The following is an 18,829-nucleotide window of genomic DNA, read 5'->3' as shown; positions in this document are numbered from 1 at the left end:
CAGGGAGCTGTAAAGAGTGATGAGGTCTCCCCTCAGCCTTCTCCTCCTCAAACCAAGCAGCTCTGAAGGCTGAGGACCATCTTTTTGGGAAACCTGTGTCTCTTAGGCTCCAGTTACAACAGTGCTTAGACAGTTCCTTACACCCTTCCCCTTGGGTCACTTATGCCTGGGTGCAGCCCAAAGCGCTCCAGTCTCATTGTTTCAGAGGGCCAAGAGCCCTTCTCCAGTGGGAAAGCCCTGTCTGCAACCATGTCTATGATTCACACAGTTCCCAAAGCCACAGAACAATATACTGCAAGCCCCTGTGAAATAGGTTCTTCAGGGACTCGTGGAGCTCATCCTGCATGTCAACGTCAAACCAACATCTTACACGACACTTTCCGTAGCAGCAAACGCACTACTCCATCTCTGTATAAATTTCACGTTGACTGAGAAGGTGCTCAGTGCCAAGTCACCCCACACAACCCTTACCTACCTTCCATTTTTTCTACGAGCGCTGCATTTTCTTCCTCCAGTTTCTTTTGCTGCTGCTTGGCCTCCAGCAACCTGTCCTCTAAAGTCACAATCGTCAGAGAATGCTGCTTGCTTTGCTCTTTATATTCTGCTATTTCTTCCTGCAGTTTCTGCCTCTGTAACTCAGTCTCCTCTTGCATGGTCCTGAGCTGCTCATCTCGCGTGAGTACCTGCTGCTGTAACGCCAGCTAGGAAACAAGAGGTGTGATCTTGGTTGGAAGCGTTGCACGTGTTTTCCTTTGGGAATCAGCATCATCCGGCCTGGCTAGCGGGCAGAAGGACAGAGGGAAGGGAAGGATTTCAGGGAGTGGGGAGGCTGCAGGGCCCTGTCCCCTCCTCAGCAGGGACTGGGGAAGGCTTATTCACCGAAACCACATCTATGCCACGTCCTCTGCCTGCACACAGGGGTTGTAGGAACTACCTCTCGCCTTGCGGCTTCCTCCAGCTTGTGCACAGCTTCTCTCAGTCTGCAGTCTGTAACCTCCTGCTCCTCCAACTTCCTTGATATTGCCTACACGAGGAAATCAGCAGTAACTGAGAAGTTAACAAGCTTGCAGGGATCCACCTTTGTCTCTGCAGATATGCATCTATGTGTATTTGTGGGGAAAAAACCCACAGTCCACTGATGACCCCTGACCAAAGGGACCACCATGCTCCAGAGCACTTTCAGGTTTCTTTATTCCAAGTGTGAGCAGTTCTGTTTTACCTCCCATGTGTGCCACTGACCTCAGTCATGCTTCTCAGGTGGCTCTCCAGGTCTCGGATCTTCTTCTGTTCTTCCTCCACAGACTGCTTGCACTTGTCCTTCTCCTTGGCAACAGCGCTCTCTAGAATCTGAGAATCGACAGCCCACAGTTTCAGCACAGAAAAAAAATCATATCGTTGGGCAAAAGACCTCGACTCCAACAAGGAAAGCGACCAGGAGGGTCACTGCTCTGGAGCAGGGGCACATTATGGGAGAAAAGCTTGGCAGGACACAAGGCAACTCGATGAGGGAGGGGACAAGAGCACCTGGGGAAAGGTAGAGCAGAGACCAACGAGGAGGAGCTTTGCTGCTCCTTACCTGCCTCCTTGGAAAACTTGACACCAGGAAACAACCATTCCCAAAGCAACAGACACCGAAGCATGCTAGAAACTGTCCGGCAAGACCACAATGATACGCTGCCCCCGTCACAACACACAGACACAGCAAAACACCTATTCACACCTTGACTAACTATGTCCCACACCAGCGCTGCCGGCTCGACGACCGGGGCTTTCCCCGGACTTAGGGTGACCTGGCAAGAGCCCACAGAATCACAGAATCGTCTAGGTTGGAAAAGACCTTGAAGATCCTCCAGTCCAACCATTGACCTAACATTGACAGTTCTCAACTACACCATATCCTTCAGCGCTGGGTCAACCCGACTCTTGAACACCTCCAGGGATGGGGACTCCCCCACCTCCCTGGGCAGCCCATTCCAACGCCTGACTGCCTGTTCTGTAAAGAAATGATTCCTAATATCCAGCCAGCCACCCCCCTGCTCCTCAGGGGATATACTTTTCCAGTCAAAACAGACCTAAAAGGAGTTCAGCGTGAGGAAGGGAGCAAAAGGCTTGCTAGGAAGCCAGCCTGCGCTTGCATTCCATTTACTACAGACCGTGCCACGTCTCGCTAAGCTCATGCATCTGGATGATGCTCCTTGCTTGCCGCTTTCTCCCAGGGATTGAGCGGCAGCGGTGCATCCTGCCATTAGCCACAGATGCTTTCCAGTTCCACCGTGGCTACTTTGGGGAGTTCAAAACATCAATATACAAGGATAGCTGATATCCAGGCTCTTGGGACTGTGCTGAGACAGTTCAGGGCTAGAGACTTCTTCCTCTCACTAGGCAACGCTATTACAGGCACTTATTTTTCCTGCCTAACAGTCGTTCTCCTAACAAACCACCACACCATCATACCTCTTTGTTCTCCTTGTCTTTTTCTGAGATTGTTTGCTTGATTTTTATCTGTAGGTCTTGCTTGTGTTTTGCTTCCAGCTCCTTCACGTGCTCCTGCAGCAAAGCTGCCTGCGACTCCTGGACCCTCTCTAATTGGGCCTGTGGGGAAACGGCAGGTACTGAGGTGTTAAAGGAAGCGTGTTGGGGCAGAAATAAACATCCTGTGTACCTTCATCCACAAGCAATTCAAAAAAGAGACATACCCTCCATCCTTGCCACATTAGGGGTACGGACACTGACACGCTGACAGTGGGCTCCATCTTCTCCATCCCCCTGTGTTTACTGCAGACCCAGGGACCTCTGCTACTCTACATTCCCAATTCGGGTCCCACACCGGCTCGCTTAGGGCTACCATCGTGTTTACTGATAGAAAGATCCCAGATCAACTCCGCTGATGTACATACGCATGTTTTTACCTGTAACATCCGATTCCTCTGTGCAGTTTCCTGACTGTTTTTCAGCAGGCTCTCAAGAGCAGCCAACAGCCCTGCAAAAGCCAAGGGAATCTCGCTGTCCGGGGGGCTCACGCAGCCCATGTTTACCACCTGGGGCATCCTTGGAGGCCTGGGGAGGATGCTTGCCTCCTTGCAAAACTTGTTTTGGTCACTGTTGACCTTCAACCTGGGCACTCAGCCCCTCGTCTGATGGGGGAGGTCCCTGTTCCTCCATAGGCAGCTGGGAGAAGGGACCACCACTAACTTCCCACACAGTCACCCCCCTGGGCTCACTGGGATACCCAGAAAACACACTGGACGGAGGTTTCCCTCCCAAGCTGGGGCAGCGGATGTGCTGTTCTCAGCTTTTGAGGAAGGAAAGACCCGTGGGCAGCTGTTCTGCCTTGCACCCAGAGACCCTCACAAGCCTCGAGACCCTCACTAGCCTCTTGCTATGGGATTCAGGCTCAGAGATCACCTCGGAAAAGGCTCCTAGGGGCCAGCTGAGGGTTTTCACTCCGCACTTACTGGAACTCCAGCATATTCCCACCCTTGGGAGATCACTGCTATTGCCGAGACATCTCTGGAAGGGAACTTGACTGCACACACAGCCCAGATGCCTGTTCCCACCAGGAGACTTGTTTTCCTTGTCACACTCCATCACCCATTTTTGCTGTGTCACCCCGTCTTCTCTAAGCCTGATGCTTCTGCAAGAGCTGAGGATGGCTTGTCGCTGCACGATGCTCCCGGTGCTATAATTACCACTCTGCTAACCAGGGCGGCCTCACAGCTCCTCCTGCGCCCTCGCCAACGCCGCTGCACCCTGCTGCCACCCAGCACACAGCACATCCTGCACCCCTGTGCAGAGCTGCCGTCAGAGCGACACTTGCCCTCCCACGCCACTGCCAGAGCCGTTACCCCTCTGCAGTGACACTCTGCAACGCACGATGCTTCGGCACAGACCTACACTTCTACAGCTGCCGCGTTTCCCATGCACTGTTCACCTCAACTTGGTTTTGGCAAACTCCACGCAGCAATCGCTCTGCCACTCCGCAACAGAGATGGCACAGGAAGGGGAAGATAAAGTAATTTGTAACCTCCCGACAAAGGGGTTCAGATCTCAGCCCGCACCACGGCCACAATCGTGGCCAAGAAGCCTTTCCCACATGCCACCAAGGCAAAAGCCACTTTGAGCGAATAACCACGATACCAGTAGATCCAGTCCACAACGTGCAGACATTGCATCCACTGAGAAACCCCCCGAGCCCTGTGGGTGCCACTGGCTGCACGGGGTGACTGGGGCCGCAGAGGCAGGGAATAAGCACACATGCTGCCTGAGCAGATTTCCTAGTTGCCCAAACTGCCTGAGATTTGCATCAACATGGGGGTCTGGCATCCCTAAGCAGTGGCTCATGCTGGACTTTCTCCGTGATAGCTGGTTAGCTAGGACATCCTACCTTGAACAGGTTTGTTCCCAGGGACCCCCAGTGGAAACAGACCTTTGCTGGAGGAGTGCATTTCCATCCCCACGCTGGCCAGGAGCTGTTCTGTGCCCTCCAGCCAGGACAGGGGGATGTGCACCATTTCCACCACCACCATCCCGATGGCTGAGATGGAGGGATCCAGGCACACTGCCTCCAGCCTCCCCAGCTCTCCTCGCAGGCTCTCGCTGCTGCAGGAGCTCCTCAGGCAAGCCTGGAAGAAATACAACCCATGAACAAGCTAGGCTCTGCAGTCAGGGGGCTTCTGGGACTTAGCAAGTCACACAACATCTCTGAAACAGGGTACAACCACGTGAACACTTTGGTACCACACTTCATGGGTCAAGGTCTTTGGTGGGACCAGCTCTGGGCAGGCCCAGAGAAGGACACACTTCTACAACACCTCCTATTTCTTTCCAACCAAAACTTTTTGGGGCTATACTCCCCTCTTGCTGATCTGGAGAGCTGTGTGCTGGTTAGCACCAAAGCACAAGAGTATCTTTTCTCTGACCTATCCTGAGGCCAAAAAAATGCCCTGTGCCGCTTAGCTCCTGAATGTCAGTTAGCCATCAGTATTTCAAGGACTGACCTGGAGCTCCTGCAGGGATTTCTTGAACACCTCAACATTTGCAGACACCTCCTTTTCCTTTGAGATCCTGGAGCTTAATTCCTCCTGCAGACATTTCTCTCTCTCATGACTGTGTTGGTTCTCATCAGAAAGCTGCCTGACCTTCTCTATCACCTGGCAAAAGCAAACAAAGAAAGAGGAGAATAAGGCACTGTATTAACACGCTTTTCCAGCTGAGGGACCATAGATTGTCTCAGCGAACAATGACTGAGACTTGCTGCAAACTGGTATCCACATCAGACTTCTGGGCTTCTCCCTGTTGCAGCCCACCGACTTCATCCAAGCTTTGGGGGACAAAACACATCACGGAGCAGTGTCATTAACCTGGGATAGCTGCAGCACAACTTATGATCTGGACAAGTTTGGCTGCTATTGGCATTACTGTGCACGGTGCTATGGCCAGCTTGAGCCACACTGAGCTTTGGAGGCACCGAGCATCTCTGTGTGCTGGCACCCAAACTCACCTGCTGCTCCGTCACGGCCTTCCCTGCAACTCCTGCTGCTGCCGGAGAACAGACTCGCATCACTTGGGTTTTGAAGGACCCCAGCTACAGCAGAGATTGACACAGGAAAACAAAAATCACTGATAGTTGATATCAGCTCTGTTGGTCTGCTCTACCCATCGCTCTAGCTCATGCACCATTTTCACCTTGGCGAGGGTTCCCTGACACCCCTGCTCTGACCCTGACGGCTCGCACCCCGCTGGCAGCGAGGCACTGTGGTTAATCACATCCACGACATTGCCTACGAGGTGTGATCACCAGCACCACGCACTGGGGAGGCTGTCGGCTCCCTGCCACCAAGGACAACGTGACCCCTGAACATCTCCTGCTGCCCTCCTTCTGCTGCGGGAGGATTACGATGACGGGGGGCCGGTGTACATCGCAAGGGACAGACCACCTGAGCCAGGCAGTTGCTCCATCCCAGGCTCCAGCGGGGATTTCCCATGGCTGACACCTATTTCTTCCTGTGAAACAGCTGGGGCAGGCTGGGGACAGCTGGGGATGTCACCCCCTCCTCTCTGCAGGAGGTGACAACCATTCCTGCCGAGGTTAGCATTTAATGCTTCTGTATCGCAGCTGGTGCTGGCTCCTCCTGGGGCTTCCACAAACGGCTGTCCCTGTGCTAACCTACGTGGCAGACCCAAAAGTCCTCATCTGCCCTTAAAAGCTTGAGGCTGCCCTTCGGCTCCACTCTGCACAAAAACCAGGGTTATTTTCCAAACATGTTCATCAAACCACTCATAGCTTTTTTCTGTTATTTCTTTTTTCATGGACTGGGTTTCCCAACAAATTCACACTAGCAAAACTGTGTGTTGCAGTTTAATGGGGGGGGCACAACTTCCTTGTGCAAAGCATGGGTTTATCCTGGTGATCTAGCATGATGCTATTCTGCAAAGGGCTGTCTCTGCCCAGAGCAGCATTGCCAAGGCATGGAGGAGGGTTTGCATGGGTCCCGGACAGCATGACTACGATTATAGAGAGTATAGTGTGTTTCTGCATCCTACTAAACTCACCACATCTTCTACAACGCCTACACAAATCCTGTGGATAAGCCTATTCCACTGCACCCGATGACCAGCTAAGCCCCGTGCTAGGGTTTGGTGCTCAGGACTCTGCGTTCCCTCTCCCGCACTCAAACACGATGTCCTTCCCCATGGGAGAACCCGTACTTTTGTGCTGCCTGCAGCCCAGACAGCAGGATGCTCCCGTCCCTGCCTCTCCCTACCTGCTGCTTGGCCCGCCCCAGCTCTGCTCGCAGCAGGCGCTCCCTGCGCCCCATCTCCTCCAGCTGCAGAGCTTGCCTGGCACAGGCCTCTTGCAGCTCCTCCTCAGCCTGCAACGATGAGAGCATTTGCACATCAAAGCGATACCCAAAAATCATGCCACAAGCACTTCTACCCCAACTATCCACTATTTACGTCAGATGACTTTAAATATAGCTTTGAAAGAGCAGGAGACCGGCAGCAATCCTTTTGCAGGGGGTGGGCTCGCAGCATCAGACCCTTAGTGCTGCTCGTGGCCTGGGTTTGGTCCCCAGGACACCATCCATCCATCCATGGATGCCTGTCCCCAGGACACCATCCATACCATCCATCCATCCTTAACACACCGCTCACATAGGGCAGTCTGCTACCCGAGTTATCTTCTTCCCCCGGGGTCCGTGGCAGAGCTCAGCACATTTGGAGCCCCTGCCCATACAACGGGGCTTGTTGACCTCGTCCCACACCTCTGCCGCCCGTGCCAGGCAGCCGAGGTACCTGCCGTGCCCTCGCCAGGCTGTGCTGCAGACCCCACAGCCGGACGGGTACCTTGCCTTTCTCAGCCAGCTGCTTTTGGATGCTCTCCTGCTTGGTGCAATACTTCTGGACTTCTCCCTGCAGCCCCTCCACGTCGCGTTCCAGCTCCCTGATGCGCTGCAAGAGCCCCAGCACAGCAGAGAATCTCACCAGAGGAGCTGGGCATTGCCTCTCTGGAGGACTTTAACTGACAAGCAAGACATTTTCCCCATTTATCCCATTTTGTTTACCCTGGAATTCTCTTCTAACCTATATTTACTGCAGCTTGATTGGCTTTCAAGTGGCATTTCAATCTTATTTCTGACAGCATTCTCCTGCATTGTAATGCAGTGTTACATTTTTTGCAGGAGTTTACGCTTCTCCGGTTCGTTATGCACAGTAGGTGCCTTCTATTACAGGAGCCGGATTCAAAACAACTCCCTTCAAATGCCCAGTTAATTATTCTCTTGATGATGCATTCCCGCAGCCGCTGCTCTCCCGCATGCTCCATCACCCCAAATGACTTGAGACTCACATTTCGGCACGCCATTACTTCTCTCTCTCCAAGTTCATGCTTCAGTTCCTCTTTAATTCTAGAGCACTAGAATGAATGGCAACCAAGGAAAAAAAAAATCATCAGGGTAGGCAGATCATTTCTGCAGCAAATGTCAACATATACTTCACTAAGTGCTCAGATACCTAATGGGTGGCTGAGTGCCCATGATGGAGCCATCAAGGCACTGAGAGCACAAGAGCATCTGCAGCTGGAAATGCTCATATTAAAGCATTGCCTGGCTGAGAGGACAAACATCTTCAGGGAGTACCTGACAGAGAGAAATTCCTCTGGCCTTTGAAATGGTATAACAGGCATGGGGGAAAAGGATGCAGGAAAATAAATGCTTCTTCAGAACATCCACAGTAAGCTGAACATGACATGAGCAGACATTTCCAGGCTAATCATCACTGTATCAGACTGTGCCTTTCAGTTCTGTTTCAGGGTATTGGTGCTTCAGAGACCGACCCTGTCCTGACTGCCCTGAGCACCTGTGTCTCTCTCCCACAAGCCTGCCTGCACCACCTCCCACCTCCCTCTGGGGCTTTCCACATCCATGGAGTGGGGAAAACCACAGAGGGATGCTCTGGGATGTGCTCTCTTCCTCGGCACGAGCGCTGTGGGCCACCAAGTGCCACCAGCCACCCAGCAGGATGCTTCTCCTCCCGTACACAGCAGCTTGAGTACTCATGCATATCCCCTTTCCACTGGTTAAAGGGCTGAGCCTCGGCAAAGCAGGGCACAGCATTCATCTCCAGAGAGCTGCTCGGGGCGGGGATGCTGGGCCAGGTACAGGCTGGCAGGTGTGGTGACCCCTGCCTGCACCCCAAGGGTCCCACACATCTTTTCCATGATTTAAAATTCACAGTGAATCACTGAAATCTGCCTGTACAGTGCCCAGTCAGGCAGCCAACACGCAGCGCCCACTCTGTGCTTAATTATGCAGACGATGCAGCTCTGCCAGATGCAGAGGAAGCTGCAAATACAGAGAAACAACCTGCTGCACCGGCCGCTTTCTTTAAGGGACAAAGCAGGCTGGGCCGCAGGGAGCCACACGAAGACGGGGTTTCCATGGCTCCTCGGGAGGATCTTGGCACGAGTGCTTCGTGCGTACAAACAGCTACTGTGCTCACAGCAATCCAGGGCACACAGTACCTGAATGCAGAACAAGGTGGGGGGGGATCCAGCTGGGGAAGGTGACACCGCTCTGGGGACATCACACGACACCTCGGCACAACTGTGGCCCCGTCCCAGAGGTACGGCTCTGCAACTTGTATTTGCATGCAGCCAGGACCCTCACATCACAACTGCCCCCATAAACAGCCACACAAATAGCTGCTACGCTCCTTAACAGAGAGGAGTGTGGCCCTTCTCAGCGTTAACCCTCACGTGAGACTGTAAATTACGGAGCCCGTCATTAGGGATGTTGACCTTGGCAGAAACGACCGCTAGCTGATTGTCCTTCACTCTGTTTTCCTTCTTCATTTTTTCAACGTCTTCCTTGAGTTGCTGGATTTTCTGCTCCTTACTGGCAATCTCCCTTTGCAGGCTGGTCACTAGACCTGTAAAACCAACTGTGGTGAGAGGCTACCCAAGCACATCCCTGAAAAAGCCCTCTAGCCACCTCCCCCTTTGACAAGCATCGGCCTTGGACAGCTTTTGGCACGCCGTGCTGGCCATTGCTCTGTGACAGCATCACTAACAAGCTCCTCGGGGCCTCGCAGCACATGCTCCCTGAAAGATGAGCAGCTCTTACAGATCTGTTTTTGCTGCCTTACTATGTCAGATCCACGGCTCTGATGCCTCCTCCCTGCCAAGCAGTGATACTGCTCCCTTATCTCGGGCAATGAAATCAAGCAGAACAGTTTTGCTAATCTGAATGCATTACCCAAGCCAATATTTTGCGCACGCACAACATTCCTCGTGCCTGATAAAGGCAGGGATAAAGGCCATTGGAAAGGCTTGTGGTTTGAGGTGGCCTTTGCAGCCAGGTGCAGCCCCACTGCAGCTCGGGCGGGGGGCAGGTCTCCCCCCCTCGGGGTGCACAGCAGCCCATTGACCAGCACTGCTTTCCGCTGGCTCAGAGCCTGCCCTGCAATCAGTGCTCAAGGCTTTTTTCCCTACCAAAGTTCTCCATCCCATCACTCCCTGCCTTCGGTCCCCACACTGTCCCTCACCCCAGGGGCACTTGTCATGTCAGACACCGCCTGCAACTCCCGCAGAGCTTCAGGGCACAGAAACAGAGGTTGGATGATTTCTACAAGCTGCTACAAATCATTTGTTGTCCAGACAGTTTTGCCAATGCTCACTCATTATCAAGGACCAGTCCCAAACTGCTTCGTGCCCCTCCACAGAGCTCCAGGGATACAATACCTGAAGCCAAAGCATGGTCCCTCTTCAACTTCTCGCTTTCTTTCCTCAGCCTTCCAATCTCCAGGTCCCTTTCGGAGAGGGAATGGCTGAAAACCTGGCTTGAGCCTTTCTGCAGGCTGCTGATCTGCAAAACACAGAGTCACCCCCATTCCTCACTGGATCACTTATTAACTCTATTACAGCCCCCTTCAGAGAGGGAAATCTGGCACTTCCAGGTCAGTCTGATGGAGTTACTCTTCAGCATCTTTGACTAACTCTCAGCAGTCATTGCTTCGGATAGGACCACCTTAGACTGGTTTTGGCCATTCACGCTGAAATCCTAATATAAAAGGCCCATAGAAGCACTGTCTCCTGCTGTCTGCCATGCCAGGAATCTATGGCTGGGGCTGGGTGACACTGAAATGCCTGCAGACCTATCGCCTGCTCAGGCTATATGTATTTATTACCACAAACGCAGATCTGGAGCTGCTAATAACTCACATTCACATTTCTGCTGCAAAGACAGTTTTTGCAGTCCCTACTGGAAATCAGGAGCGGGGAACAGCCTGTGCTATCCACTTTGGCATATCATCACTGCACAGACAGCACAAACACGCTTCCCACTGCTCAAATGACCGGTTTCATGTGGCAATTACTAGAGGGTACAAAAGAGCAAATCTGCAGGCGGAAGATGCTTTTGTCAGAGAAAGGAAAGCTGCTGGGAAGACAGGCACTGCACATCGCCTCATCCCAGTGCAGTAACAGCAGCAATGCTGACAGCACCCCAAAACTAATCACCTCCTCTCCATCAGGAACCTGCTTATCAAAAGCTCCTCTTCACAACAGACAGTCAGGATGAGCACAAAGCATTTCACCGCCTCCGTCAGACCCGGGATTAGATGGGAGGGCAGGATGCAGCTGGGATGGGCTGGCAAAGATGCCCAGCTGCTGACCTGTGTGCCTCGTGTCGGACCGACACCTTGGATTGACCCTTCTCCCATGCTGGAGGTACTCAGGAGGACTCTGTCACTGCCTCTCCAGGACATTTTCTGAGGTCTCATAAAGCGTGGGTGCGTGCTAATGACACATCCCTGGAGAAGAAATATAAGCCTTCTCTCCTCTACCCAGCCACCTATTTTCAGCAGGATGCCCAGGGGCTGCACTGCCTTTGGGATGGGTTTTCCCCTGCAAACACAACCACGCAGTCTGCTCCAGGGGCAAGAGGGGCGAGGGGAAAGCAAGCAGCCTGGCTGCCTGGCCCATGGTAGCCGTGTGTGCCTTTTCCCCCCAGAAGACAATTATGCTTCTGTTTCCCTCCCTGCTGCAGCATTACAGATCCTGCCACAGACAGGGAAATTTATTTCCCAACTTCTTCAAGGGAAACTTGCACAGAAAGCAAGCAAATGTGCAAAATAAAACCACTGCAAGAAAAAAACCCTGTTCCTCGTTTCCCTGGGTTTCAAACAAGCGACCTGTTCCTCCTAAAACCTGGGTGTTAAACTAAAAATACATCTACTACTACCAGAGAGGTATTTTTCCCCTCGGTGCCTCTTAAAGCATTCGGTACCTGTTCCCTCAAGGCTTTGGTCTCCTCCGTTTTGGCTCCCAGCTCTCGGTCGAAGGCGAGCAGCTTCTGGGTCAGCTCTACCTCGTTCCTCGCCGCAGCCTGAGCCAGGGTCTTTGCCATCGCTGCGATCTCATCCTGCAGATTTCTTATCACTGCATCCTTCTGCTTTGATTCTGTTTCCAAACCAGAGGGGCGACCAATTTCCTTCTCCAGGCGCAGAAGCTTTTCACCCTGTGGACAGATTTCAGGTGCCATCGGTCACTCTCCAGTTACGGTGACACCGGGCTGCCTGCTCCGGAGGTACTGACCCATGGACCTGCTCGCCCTGATTTCCCACGTCCCGCCGTGCCCCCAGCAGTCCCTGCACCCCTCTGGGACTCGCTGTTGGACACACAACCATTTGGCAGGGTTTGCCTGCTCTGTCCGAGAGCAGGACAGCGATCGCATCCCTCACACCTTCCCCAGAATCACCTTCTCCTGGGGGAGGAAATCCGCGTCGTGAGTCCCCAGGGAAGGGGCTGCCCCCACACCGCTCGCACCATCACCTGAGACACTGGTCGAGACTGGAAGAGATCAAAGAGCACAGCAGCAAATGTCAGCATGAGAACTGGCTGCAGGCAGCAGTGAAGCTTCTTGCAGCATCCCTCTCGCTTGTCTCAAAACTACGCTGAGGCAGTGGCTACAGTCCATGAGCTCAGTTCACAACCAGAGGAGAAACCAACTATTTGGCACTGAAAAGACACCAGTGCAAACAGTCTGCACAACAGAGAGGAATAATACACCTCTGGGAACCAAAAAAACCTCAACGGCAGCAGAGACACAGCCGAGAAAGGCTCCTCTGGTTTTTCAGCATTACCCAGCCCTGCAGAAAGAAGTTACACTTTCTTTTATGGCTTTCTGTGTGTGATTAGCTACGCCCACTGCAATCAGATCCTTTTGGCTCTATTTCCCAAAAATCAGAAGAATATGTACTAACTTGGAGCTCGCGCTTCCCTCCCTTTACCTTCGCTGTAATTTCAAGTTCTGCCTGTCCACACATCTTTATGTGATGCTGCTGGGACTGTGTGGTACTGCCTCTGCGCTGGAGCACCAGCTGTACTTTGGCACTTCACTGTTGACTTTGTACTGCTCACGACTGCTCAAACAACCCAACCCCAAACCAGGAAAACAACATGATTGTGTATCAGGCAATAACAAGCCACATTCATGGCAAAAGTCTCCTTCTCCAGCTGTACTACTGTCCCAGAGCCTTGCCTCTGCTCCACCACTATCTCATACTGTATTTTCAGAAGCATAACAGCTATAGACCTCAATTAAAGTTCCTGTGCTCGAGGCAGCCAGTAACTGCACTTCAAAGGAGGAAAAAACATCACTTCAAAGAGGAGACAGGAATAGGTGCATGAGTCACCAGTGCAGAAAAAGTTAGTCATCGCCCTTCCCAGTCACACACAAGGAAAAAGGAAAAGGAAACGTCCGTCTCAGCTACGAGGGCAATGACATTCCCCTTTGTATGTCACAGCCCATTTCTTAACTGGCCCAAATGCCACCGAGGACCACACACGGTCTCCGATTGGCTCCTCTGAACTCACACCCAGTTGCTGGCAAGGCTCGTCAACGTCTCAGCTCGTCTCAAAACTGCCTCTGCTTGGATCAACCCCACTCAACGCTGAGTTGCTCCAAGAGGACTCCAGGCTACAAACCACCACTTTTGGCAGCGGGGAGTACCTGGCCTCACCGTGGAGATCCTACCGAAAGCGCCCGGTGAGATGGTGGTGGCCACGCTCTGAGCCCTGGCGCTCACGGGTCGCTTCCGCAGCGGCGGGTGGGGCGTGTGGCCAGCCACTCCGGGAGCCCAGCTGCCAGGAAAGCTGGGGGGATGCTGCCCCAGCAGCAAGGGGAGGCGGGGAGGAGATGCAGGAGTCGAGGGTTTGGGCTCCGCGACCACCTGGAGTTGCCCGGTCCACGTGGTGCGACGTTTCACGGGGGGATAGGAGATCTGCGGTGGGAAAAGGCCACAATATCAGCCAGGTTTTAGGAAGGTTTTTAGCCCCTGATGGAGTGCATGATGTTGTACAAAACCCTGGCACTGAGCTGAGTGGAAGCAGAATTTTAGTCCTTTCCGATTTCCACTGCCCAAGTATCAGCAGGAAGCCCAAATATTTTGCTGAAACTGAAAGAAATTATTGGGATCTGCTGCTTTGGGAGCTCTTCCCTCTCTCTCTAGATTTGACCACCCTAACGCTGCATGTCATTTGAGACATCTGGAAGCCCTCCTTTCACGCCTCTCCTGGCTCACACACCAGGTCCTACCCTGTCATCTTGCCTCTCACTGCACTCCTGGCTTGCATCACATTTATCAGACCTTACGCTGGGCCTGTCAGACACATAATTAGGACATTATCTGCTATTCTCCTTATGAGCAGAGCTTTCCAGTACGGTAGAGACAAGCCACCATTAAGGTCTCGTACATCAGCTTACACGTAGCCCTCAATTACAAGGGCTGAACTAAACGTCTGCCTACGTGGTCTTGGACCTGGCCTGGATGCAGACCTCCAACACCCGCTGTTATCCTGGCATCCTTCTGCAACGGAGCCAAAGACCCCAGCGCACGCTCCCCTCTACTCCAGCACCTTGTCTTCTCCCAGAGCACGTGTCAGACCCGCTGTTTTTGCTACCGATGCTACCCTGGGCGCTTGCTCACAGCTGGATTCCACTGTAGCATTACGTTGTCCCTTCCTGGGCACTGGTCCTGCACTCTGAGGCACGGCAGGGATGTGACTCCTACCTCTTTAAAACACGTTCCTCTAATAGTACTGAAAATGAGAGAGATCTCCCTGTATTAGACACCACAAACACTTCACAGGGTGCAACACAGAGGTGATTTATGCTCTGCAGTCGGCAGGGTCAGGCTTCAAAGCTATTCCACCAAAGGAGGATCACAGAGCCCAGAGCAATGAAGAGGCACCCGCAGGGCTTCCTCTGTGTCACGGTGCAAAACTGCTTTTCTGGGCACATCCTACACATATAATTTTGAAAATTAAAATGCTCACTGCTCCAGCAGGAACTAGCTTTACCTAACCAGCACTGGCACCCCAGCTGCTCTGGCTTCATCTGCAGCTGAGCATTTTTTAAATTTCTCTTAGCCAAGGCTTTCTGGACAACTTTGGATTCAGCAGCTCAGTTTGCTACACCAGGAATCTCGCCAAGACCTCCAACCCCAGTATCTGGGTGCACAAACTGGCTGACTCCAATTCAGTTTTATTTGTACGTGGGCACTGCTAGAAGACCGAGCAATGCAACTCCCACTACCGGGCACACTACACACACAGTTTTTTGGGACTCTGTCTCAGTATCTATTTTATTGGATTCCTCAAGAGTCAAAACAATACTGGAACTTATCAGTCCTTAACTGTATAATAACCCAAAAGCAAAATGCTAGTAAGTCGGGCTGATGGTTGGACTCAATGATCCCAAGGGTCTTTTCCAACCTGAATGATTCTGTGGTTCTGTAAGTAGCTTTTGAGGAAAGATAAAATGCAAACAGAGAAAAAGGACATTTTTCCAGACCTACCTCTGCTCATGTCCAACGTGCTTGTTGGGAAACCTGTCCCGTGCTACTCCTTTTCCCTACTGAACTGCCCGAGTTTCTTCAGCAGAGGGAGCTCAAGCTTTTCATTCCACCCCCCCTCAACCTTTCCGAAGAATCGCCCAGACAAGCCTGGGAGCCTGTTCCTGCTCCCGGGGCCTTCCCTGGGCAGCAGCACCAACCCCTCCCTTCCCTGGGGAGCAGCACCCACCTTTCCCTAGGGAGCAGCACCCCATCCTTACCTGGGCAGCCCCATCCACCACCAGCTCGAAGGATGCTCCCCCCGTGCCGAAGCGCAAGGTGTCCCCCGGAATCACTTTCACGGCCGCATTTTGGACCTGGCAGCCGTTGACGAAGGTGCCGTGGGGGGAGTTGAGGTCCTGAAGGACGAAGCTGTTGTCCGAGGCGCTGAATTCGAGGGCTGCGTGATGATCTGCTACACCTGCGGACTGGCAGCGGGCAATCAACGGGCAAGCAGGGAAACCTGCCGGAAAGCAGCTCAGGTTTTGTTACTCATTTGCCGAACCCCCCTCTCCTTGTTGTGCGTCAGCATAAGCAAGCTGGCAGCCCCCACGCTTTGCACGGACCCCAGTGCATTCCACTCCCTACATCCAAACCACCACCCATTTCACAACAGTCGGCTTCCTCGCCCCTACCTGCAGGACGATGTCGGACCCTTCGTGCCTGCCTATCATCGTGGTGCACGGTTTCAGCTGAACACACCCCTCCGAGCTCCTTAGAAAGGCTTGCATTGTCCAGCTGCTTCCCCTGCAAGGCTTGCATTAAAAAAAAAACAACTCCTCATTTAACAATCCCCCATCCAACACATGCAACAGAGCCACGAATGTCTCAACCAACTCGTGCACTAGAAATTGTACAAAATCAACCCAAAGGCAGCTCTGCCCCGGCTGGCAGCATGGCCACAGCCTTGCAGTAGCCTTGGAAACTCCGGCCGCACTGGAGCCCGCTGCTGCCCTCCTGGGTGCGTTTTGCTCTTTGTTTTGTTTTGGTTTTTATCCCTTTTTCCAAGCAACTGGCCCGGCAGCACAACACAGCTCCGCTCCAGCGCTGGCCACAGCTCTCCTTGCCAGTGGGTGACATGCACAGGAACGTTTCCTCACATATCAAAAAACTCACAGGGGGCCGCACAAGCTGTCAGTGAACATTTTTTTTTTCTCTTTATTACTTATTTTTTATTTAATACCATGCACACATGCACAAACAGGTCTCGCAACCTCAGGCAAGTGGATAAATATTGCCACCTGGTGATGGGGACCCCGTCATCCATCGGCACATTCCTCCATCAACGTGCCTTCATTCCAGGCTGTCACATACCCTTTTTCAGCAGAAAAAGGGAAAATAACACACCCACCACCACCAACCAACCCCCAGCAGCCTCTGGTTCAGCCTCACCGATGCCGGCAACACATGAGTCTCTTTCTCCCCATCCAACCAACCAACCCCAACTTCCCAAACCTGTTTCCCCTTCGCTGCCGGCAAACAGCACCCCAAATGACAATCCCTAATTAGCACGGGCTCCCACCACTGCACTCTGCTAATTCCCATGCCTTCCCTCCATTGCTTTCTGAGTTTTTAAGCACGTCTTTCAAGCGCGACTGCGGTTGGAGGTGGGTGGGTTGGTGAGCTGGGCTCGAGCACCCGCATCCCCCCATGGGTTTGCGAAGGAGGGAAGCGCATCAGCCCTATATTGTCCCAAGCCACAGCATTTCCCTCAACACCAGTGATGTGCCATACACAACACGACTATAATCCTTTTGAAAAGCAGCCCAGGCCTGCTGGAAACAAGCCTAAACCTTGCATTTTTGTTAACAGCAAACCTCAAGATCGCTTTTTGGCCCAGTTCTGCTCCTGCGGGTGAGAAACTCCCACATCATCTGGCTGAAACACACGGGAAGAGGAGCACAAATCCACCCTTCGGCCAAACCCGCATCGTGCTGCAAGAGCAGCTACTGCCCCACTGTGCTGCAAGTCAACAGCGAATCTGTTCGGATGCACGTATGCAAAACCACAGCGCTTCCCCCTGAAAATAAATTGCCCACCTACAAATATCCTGCAAACAAAGGTTTCCTGCTATTCCCAGGGCTGCTCCGATACTTGGCAGGACCCGAATGCCAACCCCAGACAAAGAGGCTGCTCTGCTGACCGGGGGCACGCTCAGCTGCGCTGTGGCCATTCAGCACCTGCAAACAAACCTACAAACAAGACTGTTGCAGAACAGCTAGCAAGCCCTGCAAGATTTTATCACGCTTAATTTTAAGGCAGAAGCAGCAGATTTTGCAAAGGAGCGCTCCTCTGCAAACCAGAGAGTGGTACTTTGGCACGTGCCCCAGTGCCGGCCCCCGCTGCCAGTGTTTTCATCCCTTCCTTTCCTTCCGAGGGCTTTGCACTGGAACACAGCAGCCGAGGTTTTCCAGCCCCAACCCAGCACTGCAGTGATGCTTTTTAAAACTAACGACCACCGGGCTTCCTGGGTTGCGTTAATACCAGGTCCACACACTTTGTGAGTTGCCATTGAACCCAAGTGACCTTCCAGAGACCCCGAGATACACGTGCAACCTTCAACACTGCGTGGGGAAACATCCTGATTTCTCACCTACCAGCGTGTCTTACCTGGGAACAACAGCCGGAGGTCGGTGTAGGGTGTGTGTGGAGGAGACGGCTGCGCGCTCTCCCCTTTCTTCTCCCCCACACTTCAGCAATAACTATTCCCTTACAATTATTACAGTGCCACGGGGATGAGCCATCCTAAGACAGCGACGCTCTCAGCTTTGGGAGCACTCGCACTTCTCAGCATCCCATGTCTCCCTCTGCTTTCCAAATACTGTCACAGGACAAGTATGCAAGTAGCCAGAGATGCTCATTAGCCATTTGGGCATCCTTGGCATAATTACTACATGAGTCACAGCCCGTTTCACTGCAGTCACTGCACTCTGTATCATTTTTCCAGCTCTTTTTCTACATGAGACATTGGAAAAGATGCTTTTGACAGTCTATTTCATTAAACAGGACTTTCTGGCAAAGCAGCTCAATGAAAATTCAACTCCCAACTGCTCAGACAAGAAGCTTCACTTTTATTAAGATTTTCTAAGACAACTGTTAGGCTTGTGTTTCTTCACCAGGGATAGAGGACTTCATACCTTGCCTCCCGCTGCGGGCAGGCTCTTAGGGGTACACACACCTGGAGCTGCACCACCTTTCCAACCCCTCAGCAAGAACCACATGGGACCCTGTTCCCCAAACCCCTCCACCTGGGGTATATTCTTCTACATTTTTTTTTTTTTTATCTTCAGTAAAGGAGTCCCTTATTTAATTAAGCTATTTGGCCCATCTGAGATCGTGCCTTGGGGCACAGCACAGTGAAATTCCTGTGATACAACAACTTAAATTAAAAGAGACAATATGAAATAATAACTAACAAAAGAAACTGTTACATGGA

The 18,829-nt window shown here is 52.5% G+C and overlaps 1 protein-coding gene and 1 long non-coding RNA gene across 2 annotated transcripts in view; one reads left to right on the top strand and one right to left on the bottom strand.

The window, feature by feature from the left end:
• The window catches only part of FHAD1 (forkhead associated phosphopeptide binding domain 1), a 24,702-nt gene extending 8,453 nt beyond the window's left edge, over positions 1 to 16,249 (bottom strand). The window contains 18 exon segments of the mRNA XM_074892696.1: positions 476 to 701; positions 935 to 1,024; positions 1,240 to 1,347; positions 2,455 to 2,592; positions 2,910 to 2,980; positions 4,427 to 4,622; positions 4,998 to 5,150; positions 5,501 to 5,584; positions 6,765 to 6,872; positions 7,348 to 7,452; positions 7,850 to 7,915; positions 9,299 to 9,429; positions 10,241 to 10,364; positions 11,787 to 12,017; positions 12,258 to 12,349; positions 13,512 to 13,782; positions 15,615 to 15,821; positions 16,029 to 16,249. Coding sequence (XP_074748797.1) covers positions 476 to 701; positions 935 to 1,024; positions 1,240 to 1,347; positions 2,455 to 2,592; positions 2,910 to 2,980; positions 4,427 to 4,622; positions 4,998 to 5,150; positions 5,501 to 5,584; positions 6,765 to 6,872; positions 7,348 to 7,452; positions 7,850 to 7,915; positions 9,299 to 9,429; positions 10,241 to 10,364; positions 11,787 to 12,017; positions 12,258 to 12,349; positions 13,512 to 13,782; positions 15,615 to 15,821; positions 16,029 to 16,124 — 2,497 coding nt within the window. The 5' untranslated portion in view covers positions 16,125 to 16,249.
• On the top strand, positions 13,452 to 18,829 carry LOC141953820 (uncharacterized). Its single transcript, XR_012632017.1, has 2 exons — positions 13,452 to 13,547; positions 17,206 to 18,829. It is a non-coding gene; the product is annotated as an uncharacterized LOC141953820 (long non-coding RNA).

This window comes from Strix uralensis, chromosome 23, assembly GCF_047716275.1.
Source record: "Strix uralensis isolate ZFMK-TIS-50842 chromosome 23, bStrUra1, whole genome shotgun sequence".
Classification (NCBI taxonomy): Eukaryota; Metazoa; Chordata; class Aves; order Strigiformes; family Strigidae; genus Strix; species Strix uralensis.
This window is presented reverse-complemented; position numbering and strand designations above follow the sequence as displayed.